Source organism: Schistocerca serialis, chromosome 10 (genome assembly GCF_023864345.2).
Source record: "Schistocerca serialis cubense isolate TAMUIC-IGC-003099 chromosome 10, iqSchSeri2.2, whole genome shotgun sequence".
Lineage (NCBI taxonomy): Eukaryota > Metazoa > Arthropoda > Insecta > Orthoptera > Acrididae > Schistocerca > Schistocerca serialis.
In genome coordinates this window covers 153,987,766-154,000,909 of record NC_064647.1, presented here as the reverse complement: position 1 = coordinate 154,000,909, position 13,144 = coordinate 153,987,766, and the positions used below count along the sequence as shown (strand labels likewise).

General features: G+C 43.7%; 1 protein-coding gene across 4 annotated transcripts in view; it reads right to left on the bottom strand.

The window, feature by feature from the left end:
* LOC126424852 (connectin-like) overlaps positions 1-13,144 on the bottom strand; it is a 746,266-nt gene that overhangs the window by 59,040 nt on the left and 674,082 nt on the right. For all 4 annotated transcript variants that reach the window (XM_050087662.1, XM_050087663.1, XM_050087661.1 and 1 more), the window contains one exon: positions 2,167-2,348. In XM_050087662.1, coding sequence (XP_049943619.1) covers positions 2,167-2,348 — 182 coding nt within the window. The remainder of the gene's footprint in view (positions 1-2,166; positions 2,349-13,144) is intronic.

Genomic DNA, 13,144 nt, shown 5'->3' with positions numbered 1-13,144 from the left:
GTTGGAACAGCAAGTTCCCTTGCCGGTCTGGGAATGGTAGAACGATGGGTTCGATGACGGTTTGGATGTACCGTGCACTATTCAGTGTCCCCTCGACGATCACCAGTGGTGTACGGGCAGTGTAGGAGTTCGCTCCCCACACCATGATGCCGGGTGTTGGCACTGTGTGCCTCGGTCGTATGCAGTCCTGATTGGGGCGCTCACCTGCACGGCGCCAAACACGCATACGACCATCATTGGCACCAAGGCAGAAGCGACTCTCATCGCTGAAGACGACATTTCTCTATTCGTCCCTCCATTCACGCCTGTCGCGACACCACTGGAGGCGGGCTGCACGATGTTGGGGCGTGAGCGGAAGACGGCCTAACGGTGTGCGGGACCGTAGCCCAGCTTCATGGAGACGGTTGCGAATGGTCCTCGCCGATACCCCAGGAGCAACAGTGTCCCTAATTTGCTGGGAAGTGGCGGTGGGGTCCCCTACGGCACTGCGTAGGATCCTACGGTCTTGGCGTGCATCCGTGCGTCGCTGCGGTCCGGTCCCAGGTCGACGGGCACGTGCACCTTCCGCCGACCACTGGCGACAACATCGATGTACTGTGGAGACCTCACGCCCCACGTGTTGAGCAATTCGGCGGTACGTCCACCCGGCCTCCCGCGTGCTCACTATACGCCCTCGCTCAAAGTCCGTCAACTGCACATACGGTTCACGTCCACGCTGTCGCGGCATGCTACCAGTGTTAAAGACTGCGATGGAGCTCCGTATGCCACGGCAAACTGGCTGACACTGACGGCGGCGGTGCACAAATGCTGCGCAGCTGGCGCCATTCGACGGCCAACACCGCGGTTCCTGGTGTGTCCGCTGTGCCGTGCGTGTGATCATTGCTTGTACAGCCCTCTCGCAGTGTCCGGAGCAAGTATGGTGGGTCTGACACACCGGTGTCAATGTGTTCTTTTTTCCATTTCCAGGAGTGTATAACGTCTCCATAACCCGCGTTTTGCTTCCTGTGGGGAGATCATCCTTCATTGTACCAAACAGATGAAGGTCGGCAGGTGCGAGATCCGTTGTGTAGGGTGGATGAGAGAGAACAGTTCATTGAATTTTTGTGAGCTCCACTTGGGCGCGCAATCTTGTGTGTGGCCTTGGTGAGGCCTTGGAGAAGGAGACGTTCGTATGCACTTTTGTGGCGATAAACACGCTAAAGTCGTTTCTTCAGTTTTTCTTGCACTTACATAATGAGGGAGGACATCAAACAGAATAACGCCTTCAGAGTCCCAGAAGACAGTCACTATTACTTTACCGACTGAGGGCGCGGCTTTGAACTTTTTCTTTGGAGGAGGAGTGGTGTGGCGCCACTCCATGGATTGCCGCTTTTTGTTTGCGGTTCGAAATGATAATCATGTGTCTCATCGCATGTGACGATGTTAGAGAAGTAATTGTGACGATCAGCCTCGTACCGTGCAAGAAATTACGCAAAGATGGTCGAACATTGCTCTTTATGGACTTCTGTTAGCCAGCGAGGAACCAAGTGGGCACCTTTGAGTACCCCAACTGGTGAACGAGTGCGTCAGCGTTACCAACAGAGACGTCCAGTTGGGCAGTGCGGTTTGTAATTGCGATCTGTGGATCACCTCGAATGAGAGTGTCCGCACGTTCCGACATTGCAAGAGGCACAGCCGTGCTCGGCCTGTCGCCACTCGGGTGTCCGGACAGGTATGTGCGGCCATGTGGAGATGACGACAGACACCTCGCCCGACTCAACGTGCTTTTGTTCACCACAAGGTATGCATTCTACAAGTGACTATGAATATCTGCGATGCCTCGGTTTTCCCCCAAAAGAAACTCAATGGCACCTCTCTGCTTGCAATGCCATTTTTAAGGTTCGAATAATGTCACCACAAAGCGGAATTTCGTGAAACTATTCGGTCCAAACCGAGATTATTCCATTATGATTCACAAAAAACTCCACATTTTTTCCAGCCGAAATTGGCCGAGAAAAAAAATGCGCTGCATTACTTATTGAACGCACTTCGGAAACTGATCATTTGTTTCAAAGTTTATTTTTTAGTTACGTGGGTCCTGACCGGATTCAAGCAGTGTATTGGTGGGACCTGTGTTGGGCCAGTCCAGTGAAAGTAGGTGACCGTGGGGAGCTGGTGATGGCTCACCTGGTTGGCATCCTGGTGAGCTTGCCGTCACCGCGGACGTTGAGGCTGAGCGTGCGGATGCCGGGCTGCGACTGGAACGCTGACCACGCCGCCTCGTCGTCTGGAGGCGTCGAGAACACCAGGCACGTGGCGGAAGCCACCTGCCCGGTCTCGCCGCTCTTGCAGTAGCAGAACACCGGCGACTGAAACACCGATAGAGACCTTTACATCGAACAACCGGTCACTTGTTGGCACTCTTGCAGAACAGGAGATATAGAGAGAGAAGAAGAAGGAGAAAATCGACAGGGTGAAGAGGAAGATATAGTGAGAGGGAGTGGGAGACAGAGAGAAAGGGTATGAGGGGAGAGGGAGACGGAGAGAGAGATCAAAAATACCAAGACAAGAACAGACAGGGAAAGAGAGAAGAGAAGGAGAGAAAGTGAGCAAAAACTGACAGCGTGAAGCAGCAGAGATGTACAAATAGAGGGGAAAAATGTCAAGGTAAAGAAGGTAACACAGCCTGTGCATGTGTGTGTGGGGTGGGGGAGGAATGTGTGAAGGAGAGAAATAAAGAGATAGAGGGACAGAAAGAGAGAGGGGGGAGGACGGATAGAGAGAGAGAAAGAGAGAGCGAGAGAAGAGAGGGATAGAAAGTATGAAAGATGAGCAAAATACTGACAGGGTGAAGCATCGAGAGGGAAAATACTGTAAAGATAAAGAAGGGGGACATAGTGTGTGTGTGAAAGAGAGAGGCAGGGAGAGGGAGGGGGGAGAGAGAGGGGAGATGGAGACAGAGAGAGAGAGAGAGAGGAGGGGGGGGGGGGGGAAGAGAGAAAGAAAGGGAAAAAGTGTGTGAATGTGGCAGGTATAATGTGGATACAAGGAGCAGAAAGGAAGGGGCTGAGAGAGATATAAGGACAGAGGTAAAAAGAGAGATGAAAAAGGGGTCTGTATGGTGAAGAAAATAGACTGGGAGGAAGAGAGAAGGAGATATAGAAAGGTAGAAGGAAGACGCTGGACATAGACTGGAAGAGATCGATTGGATACTGAGAGTCGAAGAAGAGAACTCGAGAGACACAAGAAACTTATGACAAACAGTAAGAATTTGTAGACTGAAGCGAGAGTTCAATGAGGAAACTGGACTGAATTTTTTCACCAGTTATTTTCTTTTCGTTTCTCTCTTGGAAAGTTTTGTAATTCAAAACACAGTCGTTTTTAAAAACATAACGAAAGGTAGGCTGCGCTCTGCCGCTGACAGGTCCTTGCACAGGTTATTTTCGTTTTATTTCTTATTTTCCGGAAATTTTTCAGGTACCTGTAACCATGACGGATGTTTTACTCTTTTAAGTCTGCAACTGGCACGGCTGTATTACAGCGAGAAAGCATTAGGACGTGTTGGCTACACACAGTGGGCACCTGTGGCGGCATGTTTGCATTTCCTTAACTTGAGAAGCATTTTTTACGGGCTGCTAAGATAAAACTCCGATATGCATGCATTGTGAACTGAGCGTGAGAAACTTTCTACACGCCGAAACGTTTCAGAGAAATTATACGTCAAGTCCTGCTGAGAAATCATTTCGTAACGGACAGTCTCCGCAAAGAGTCACAACTAATTAAACAAATAAACTGAAAAATCACCACAGGTTACACAACCGTCAACTTAGAAACATGGTTCTGTTTCGCCAATTTTTAAAGGATTGGCACAGGGCTTGTTGCACCAGTAAGAAAGTTGTCACCATAAATCGGGTCAGGTTACCATTGTCTGTATGTCGTCTGTGCCACGATTCACCTGTGTTAATAGACTGTCTTAAACACGAGGGCTAATCGTAAAGTTTCAACTCTGAAAAAGCTAAAATTATGTAATTAATAAATTGTTTAGTTGCAGGTACACGGGTTGTTAATTCTTAACTTGAGGCAGCTAAATATCTCGGAAACGAATCATCGTACGAAAAAAGTGTTGTATGTGAAAAGTTAATATTAGTAAAGGGGACATCCGTCTGTACTATAGCTGGCTACTTGCTAACCAACTTTCTATTTTCAAATATTAACTCCCCATTTTATTATATATTTGGATTCTACGGCAAAAAATACATATGCTTTACAAAACCATTGCTTTCCGTTTGTGGTAGATAGCGCTGTAATTGACAAATATCAAGTGCTCCGGTTTTTGCAATTAAGAACCTATGCATTCCATCAAACATTTCATTTACGATGTAAATGTACCGCTTTATGTTCTAACGATTGATATTTATGTTCCAAATTTACTTAAGTGTTGAAAATTTGATTGTACACTCCAGTATGGTGGGAAACTAAATTTGGCGTGATCCAGCAACTACGACATGGACGTGCGTAATAGTTTTCTGTTCCTGTCGGGATGCTTTATTTTGGTAGGTCCCTTTGCCATAGACCACTGAGGCGCGTGATTTCGGCGAGTATTCATAGCAGGTGCGCCTGTCACTATCACTCTGTGGATAATTTACCTTAATAGAATAGCAGACCGTTGTGGCCGACCGGTTCTAGGCGCTTCAGTCTAGAACCGCGCTGCCGCCACGGTCGCAGGTTCGAATCCTGCCTCGGGCACGGATGTGTGTGATGTCCTTAGGTTAGTTAGGTTTAAGTAGTTCTAAGTCTAGGGGACTTATGACCTCAGATGTTAAGCCCCATAGTGCTTAGAGCCATTTGAACCATTTTGAACCTTAATACAATGCCTGCGGTTTGTATTCCGCCGGTAGCCGCAAAGCAGCCAGTGCGAGAGTTACGGCGTTTTGATGGTGTAACGGGACATCTTCCTCTAGTGTTACTTTTCCTCAACAGTAGTTGTCGATAACTGTATAATTCTTCGAATTTTGGACTGGTCAGTAATATCTCAGTTGCTTTTCTGAAAATTTTCATATAATTTTATACACAGTATGTTGTATTTCAAGCTAAAATTTATCAAAATGAATTATTTTATAAAATATTTTAGTCTCAATGTTATAATCAATAAGTACTAGATCTGTATCTACAGTTAAATTTTTTTTTTTTTTTTAGAATCGTTTGAAATTACGAACAACTGGCACACTTAAAATTTCTACTATAAATTACGCAATACTGTACCGGTTACTACGTTTATTTCTGGATTCATTTATGAAATAATAATCGAAATCAATAATGTAACAGCAACTAGTAGAAATTACTTTGTTAAGAAAAACTGTTAAACCCTTTGTAATATCGTTATTTCCGCAGACTGTGATAGTCATAAGCATGTCTCTGATGTGATCGGACGTAGTCTTGTATTTTGTGTCAACAATGTAATTTCGGCTTTGTTAATGTGAAAAATCAAAAGACTGTATGATATACTAAAATGTGAAAAATAGATTTACTTAAAATCAAACATTCTGCAACAACAATCTTCACATTTATATAGATCAATCCAACCGTGAGTACCTAAAAATGTGAGACTTTCAGCTTCAAGAATCAGATCCCTAGACAAGAAGAACTGGAGGCAACTCAACATGAGAAGCTAAGTAAACTAGAAAGATTATTGTAAGCTTCCCTTCTCTCAAATTTTCACAAAAGACTGATGAGAACAATAGCTGCAAGTAGGAAGGAGAGGGTACATTACAATGGAAACATACACCGAAATCAGTCACCCTGATGGCGTTGTTCGAGGGCCGTCGCCGAAATCAAGCATTCCAATAGTTTGGGAACTCACCACAATCAGTCCCGTAGGGAACAGAGAACATATTAACAGCCTATTTGCTATGAATTTCAATTTCTGTACTGTAGAATTACATTTTCAATACTAAAGAAACTTAAAACATCAGTATCAAGCGTTACAACACAAAGGATAAGATTAACATCGTACATGACTTGTAGAATCAAATGAGTTGGTTATTGATAGAAAGACGGCACACTTAATACAGGGTGTTTGTAAATGAATATTGGGGTTTTAACGCTTTATAATATTTATTACATTAAACTTACAGTCATAAGTGATATGTCAAATGAAAGAGCAACTCAAACAGTTTTACCAAGAATCTTATAAATGTTCATTCGCATAGCGAAGTACGCGGTTGGTTGAACTTCACTGTACCCAAGCGCTGGATGGGCCGCAAGGGACCCAATGACAGGGCTTGCTTTGCATGGTCTTCATGTTCACCTGACTTAACGCCATGTGATTTTTTCCGTTGGGGCTTCATCAAGGATAGTGTGTACGTGCCTCCGCTACCAGCAGACCTCCCTGAATTAAGAAACCGGATTGAAGGAACTGTTGCTACAATCACTGAAGACACACCTATCAACATTTGGGAAGAACTCGGCTATAGACTTGATGTGTGCCGTGTGATAAATGGTGCTCACATTGAGCATTTATAAGGTTCTTGGTAATACTATTTGAGTTGCTCTTTCATTTGACATATCATTTACAACTGTAAGGTTAATATAATAAATAGTATAAAGCGTTAAAACCCCGATATTCATGTATAAACACCCTGTATTTATTTTATTACAACACCATGTACCACGAATGGGAAACAATGTTTTGAGTAAACCGTACGTCATTTTTGGGGAAGAATCCGAATATGCAATAAAAATGCATGGTTCCCATTTCAAGATATAAAGCTTACTCCCACCCACGCAAGAGAGTTGGTTGGGAGACGTCCGTTGTATTACAGATGGTTGTTCCTTTTACTAATATTAACTTCTCACCTCGAATATTTTTTTCGTACGATGCGTCGTTTTCGAGATATTTAGTTCTCTCGAGTTAAAACAAACACCCTGTGTGTTTACAGTGCCACTACACAGTGAAACGCCGGCATCACAATGCTGTAGCACACGTTTAGAAACCCAAATCAAAATGTTAGAGCTCGTTTGTGGAGTACTGTGCAATATTTTGTGTCATACAATCGTATGACACAAGTGCCTCCCACGTGATGAAAAAGGCCTGAATGAAGGCGAACGAATTGAGAGACCACCTCTCTGTCCGGGACCGGCAAACGCAAAAGAAAAGGGACCATGGTGCTCTGAGAGTGCAATATTACAAAGTATGTACATTGAATGCATTTTCAACAATTTCAACGATATTTTTAACATGACAAAGCACGACGCTCACTGGGTTCTGCGACTGCTCACATTCACTAAAAAATCCTATATAACTGAGGCAGCAGCAGACATGTTGCAGCTGAATGAGACCAGTCTAGATGGCTTCTTGAGGCACCTAGCTATCATGGAGGAGCGTTGCGTGAATGACGTCGAAACGAGAAAGCAAGCAGTGGTAATATGTGGGTCGACCATTGCTTTTCCAAATTGGGGAAAGTTATTCTTTGTGACTGCCATTATACTGTTATGGCACAGAATAGTAAGGGATAGGAAATTACAAATTTTTACTGAAACTGATTAACATTGCCACAGGCAAAGTCATGTCACCCCAGAAATAGAGGCAGAAGTAAACAGTGAGCCAGTATGTCAAGCGGATCAGGCCCTTCACACATTACGACACCATCTGCTGACTGCGAATACACATTTAGCAGAAAGAAGAGTATTGCAGAAAACCAAAGCAAGTCTATTAGTTAACTTGTAAGACATGGTGCAAGAAACTCTATTTTTTACACAAGAGCACAAGACAAGGAACTGACACTACAGTTAACAGCCTGTTTAGAATAGAAAGAACACATGTGGTCATTACAAATCGAGCCTCACATGACAGCCTCATGCTAGTCCCCTTTCAATTATCCAGTGTTCCAACTCTCCTCGTGTATTGGTCATTGAGATAGATCACATTGACAATAATAGCACTCGATTCTATGATTAGAATACTGTAGTGAATCTATGTCCTAGATGTTCAACACAGTCTATGAACTAGCCAAAGATATACTTCAGATGATGGTCTTCATCTGATGATCTTCCTGCTGCTCACTGCCTACCGTCTACTGATGGAGAATCCGGCCGGTGTGGCCGAGCGGTTCTAGGTGCGTCAGTCTGGAACCACGAGACCGCTACGGTCGCAGGTTCGAATCCTGCCTCGGGCATGGATGTGTGTGATGTCCTTAGGTTGGTTAGGTTTAAGTTGTTCTAAGTTCTAGGGGACTGATAACCACAGATGTTAAGTCCCATAGTGCTCAGAGCCATCTGAACCATTTTGAACTGATGGAGAAACTGACTGCCTTCTGACGACACCGTATCATAGGGTGTTGCCAGCACTGAACTTCAACATGGAAGCCAGTAACATAGCCTCGTGTGGTCTAGATTCCCGTTCAACATACAGGAGCCTCGAAGTGCCGAAACCTAGCATGCTAGTAGAGAGGAACCACAGCTGTGGATGTGCTATCGATAGTTCCGACGCCACACTGTAGGTGCACTCTCGTAGGTCGGCACTAAGAGAGCGGACGAACTACGCCGACCACATCGCCCTCTAGCCGACGCTGTGGAGCTCAACGTGGGCCGCTCTGCTTTCTGCTCAGTTGAGCAAGAGCAGACGGCCTGGATACATCGCTTCAACTTGAGAGTGTGTTGGTTTGCTATTGAGGCTTTGTACTACTTACGACGGGAATATGGCCTTGCACCTACCTACTCGTCATCGCAAAGTTGTTGTTGTGGTCTTCAGTCCTGAGACTGGTTTGATGCAGCTCTCCATGCCACTCAATCCTGTGCAAGCTTCTTCATCTCCCAGTACCTACTGCAACCTACATCCTTCTGAATCTGCTTGGTGTATTCATCTCTTGGTCTCCCTCTACGATTTTTACCCTCCACGCTGCCCTCCAATACTAAATTCGTGATCCCTTGATGCCTCAGAACATGTCCTACCAACCGATCCCTCCTTCTAGTGAAGTTGTTCCACACACTTCTCTTCTCCCCAATTCTATTCAATACCTCCTCATTAGTTATGACCGAGCGAGGTGGCGCAGTGGTTAGCACACTGGACTCGCATTCGGGAGGACGACGGTTCAATCCGTCTCCGGCCTTCCTGATTTAGGTTTTCCGTGATTTCCCTAAATCGTTTAAGGCGAATGCCGAGATGGTTCCTTTGAAAGGGCACGGCCGATTTCCTTCCCAATCCTTCCCTAACCCGAGCTTGCGCTCCGTCTCTAATGACCTCGTTGTCGACGGGACGTTAAACACTAACCACCACCACCACCATTAGTTATGTGATCTACCCACCTAATCTTCAGAAATCTTCTGTAGCACCCCATTTCGAAAGCTTCTATTCTCCTCTTGCCCAAACTATTTATCGTCCATGTTTCACTTCCGTACATGGCTACACTCCATACAAATACTTTCAGAAATGACTTCCTGACACTTAAATCTATACTCGATGTTAACAAATTTCTCTTCTTCAGAAACACTTTCCTTGCCATTGCCAGTCTACATTTTATATCCTCTCTACTTCGACCATCATCAGTTATTTTGCTCCCCAGATAGATAAACTCCTTTACTACTTTCAGTGCCTCATTTCCTAATCTAATTCCCTCAGCTTCACCCGACTTAATTCGACTACATTCCATTATCCTCGTTTTGCTTTTGTTGATGTTCATCTTATATCCTCCTTTCAAGACACTATCTATTCCATTCAACTGCTCTTCCAAGTCCTTTGCTGTCTCTGACAGAATTACAATGTCATCGGCGAACCTCAAAGTTTTTATTTCTTCTCCATGGATTTTAATACCTACTCCGAATTTTTCTTTTGTTTCCTTCACTGCTTGCTCAATATACAGATTGAATAACATTGGGGAGAGGCTACAACCCTGTCTTACTCCCTTCCCAACCACTGCTTCCCTTTCATGCCCCTCAACTCTTATAACTGCCATTTGGTTTCTATGCAAATTGTAAATAGCCTTTCGCTTCCTATATTTTACTTCTGCCACCTTCAGAATTTGAAAGAGAGTATTCCAGTCAACACTGACAAAAGCTTTCTCTAAGTCTACAAATGCTAGAAACGTAGGTTTGCCTTTCCTTAATCTAGCTTCTAAGATAAGTCGTAGGGTCAGTATTGCCTCACGTGATCCAATACTTCTAAAAAATCCAAACTGATCTTCCCCTAGGTCGGCTTCTACTAGTTTTTCCATTCGTCTGTAAAGAATTCGCGTTAGTATTTCGCAGCTGTGACTTATTAAACTGATAGTTCGGTAATTTTCACATCTGTCAACACCTGCTTTCTTTGGGATTGGAATTATTATATTCTTCTTGAAGTCTGAGGGTATTTCGCCTGTCTCATACATCTTGCTCACCAGATGGTAGAGTTAGTAACAATTTATTAACTTGTTTTTGCCAAGAGTAAACATCTATAATATTACACGCAGATCCGAAGTGCTATACCTCGCCTGATCCTATTCGCTTCCTTCATTCGGCCTATTTTGCTGATCACAGGAGCAGACACACGCACCGCCTTCAAGGCGGGATACAAAAGTGGAATGGTGTGCCAAGCTCCGTGCTAGCTGCGATTTGACACCAGACGCCTGTCTATCTGAGCGACCAGTCTCATCTACTGATTTCAAGGAACCTGGTGTCTCCGTGACTGGCGAACGGTACTGTGCAACAGTGGAGCAACAACGACGTGCAATTAAGGCACAACTTCCGCCGAAACTCCGAGAAGATGTGTTGCTACTTGATATTAATGCACGTTCCATTATCAGTAATGTCGTAGCGCAGAAGTTACGCCAGTTCAGGTGGGAGTCACTTTAGCTCCCGCCGTATAGATCTGATCTCTCCCCATGCGATTATTACGCCTTCGATCACTTCAAAAAGGCCTTGAAGGGTCGACGATTCTTGTCGAACAAGGATGTGCGCCAGGCAGTTACGGACATCTTCAGTCCATAGGGCCTGACGTTTTACCAAACCGATATCTAACACCTGCTGGGACGGTGGAATGATTGTCTCAGTGCTCAAGGCGATTTTGCCTCATTGACATACCGATTCTGGACTGTACGGCTTTCGAAAGTAAACTTTTTGATCGCCCTTTTATACAGGATGTCAAAAATCTTTTGGATCAAACTGAAACAAATGATTCAAATGGCTCTGACCACTACGGGACTTAACATTTGAGGTCATCAGTCCCCTAGGACTTACAACTTCTTAAAACTAACTAACCTAAGGACATCACACACATCAGTGCCCGAGGCAGGATTTGAACCTGCGACCGTAGCGGTCAAGCGGTTCCAGACTGAAGCGCCTAGAACCTATTTACAACTGTACAGTAACCAGATGCCGGTTGTAAGAGTCGAGGGCCATGAGAGGGAAGCAATGGTTGAGAGGGGAGTGAGACAGAGTTGTAGCCTATCCCCGAAGTTTCTCAATCAGTATATTGACAAAGCAGTAAAGGAAACAAAAGAAAAATTTAGAGTAGGAATTAAAAACCAGGGAGATGTAATAAAAGCTTTGAGGTTTGCCGATGACATTATAATTCTAAAAGAGACAGCAAAGGGCTTGGAAGAGCAATTGAACGGGATGACAGTGTTTTGCAAGGAGGATATAAGATGAACATCAGCAAAAGCCGAACGAGGATAATGTAACGTACTCGAATTAAATCAGGTGCTGCTGAGGGAATTAGACTGGGAAAAAGAGAGGGCACCAGAAAACTGATGATGGTCGAAATAGTATGGGTAAAAGATGTAGACTGGCAATTGTAACAAAAGCACATGTGAAGAAGAGAAATTTGTTAACATCGAGTATAGATCTAACAGTCAGGAAGTCTTTTCTTAAGGTATTTGTATAGCGTGTAGCCATGTACCGAAGTGAAACGTGGACGGTAACCTGTTTAGACAAGAAGAGAATAGAAGCCTTTGAAATGTTGTCCTACAGGAGGATGCTGGAGATTACATGGGTAGATTACGTAACTAATGAGGAAGTACTGAAGAGAACTGGGGAGAAAAGAAATTTATGGTATAACTTGGCTAGAAGAGGAGACCGGTTGGTAGGACGCATTCTGAGACGTAAAAGGATCTCCAATTTAGTACTGAGGGGAGCGAGGGGGGATAAAACTGTAGAGGGAAATCAAGAAATGAATATATAAGCAGATTCAGAATGATGTAGGTAGCAGTAGTGCAAAATTGAATCCTGTGGCACTCCTTTTGTGATTGTTTCCTCTCAGTCACTATAGTTTTCTACCTTTTTGGACATTGTCTGAATTATTCAGCATAGCCTTTTACGTTCTCCGTGTTGCGAATGATTGAAATCAGCTTTTTCGTGAAACCGTCAATTCCACAAAACTTGAGTTTTTAAGAGAGTAATATGATCTAAACAACCAGACTGCTTGGAAACATCACAAAAAATAACACTTGGCGACGTATTATTATTTACAGCTTTGTATTACTTGATGATTGAATGTGTAAATAGATTTGATCGTCGAGCAACCCTTCTGCAATTCAAACTGTCGTATCCTAAGTAAATTGCTTCCATTTAAGTGTCCGACTACTCTTGAGTACTACAATTTTTGGAGTGTTTTGAAAAATGGTGACACTAAGGAGAGTACTACAATTTTTGGAGTGTTTTGAAAAATGGTGACACTAAGGAAATTGCACGACAATTATTTCAGTCTGTCTTGTAACCTTTCTTATGAAGTGGTTTAATAACTGCATATTTTATCCTGTCTAAAAAATAATTCCCTGAGCCAGTGACGCATTGGATACATCACTATGGACATTGTTTTTTAAGCTGGAAGAGAATTTCATAATTTTGTCTATAATTCTATCAACCCTAAAGGAACTGCTTCTTTTTTTATAAACTTTTCATTTCAGTGAAGGTTGTTGGTGCTATTTCTATATGCTGTAAGTTTCGTGGAATGACATTTTTAATATATTGTCTTGCTTCTTCAATTGAACCATTTAATCCCACATTTGCTGCTAAGTTTTGAAAGTGGCTAATAAAAGTACTAGCAGCTTGTGAGTTATTACCCGCTCTAACCACACTTTCACATTTATCTTTCATATTGGCTCGTTAGTGGGTCCACGTTTAATGGAACGTTTTTACTCCTATTATGGTACAGATTCAGCAGTTGAGGTCGCTGGATCCAGTTACTGCTGCAACG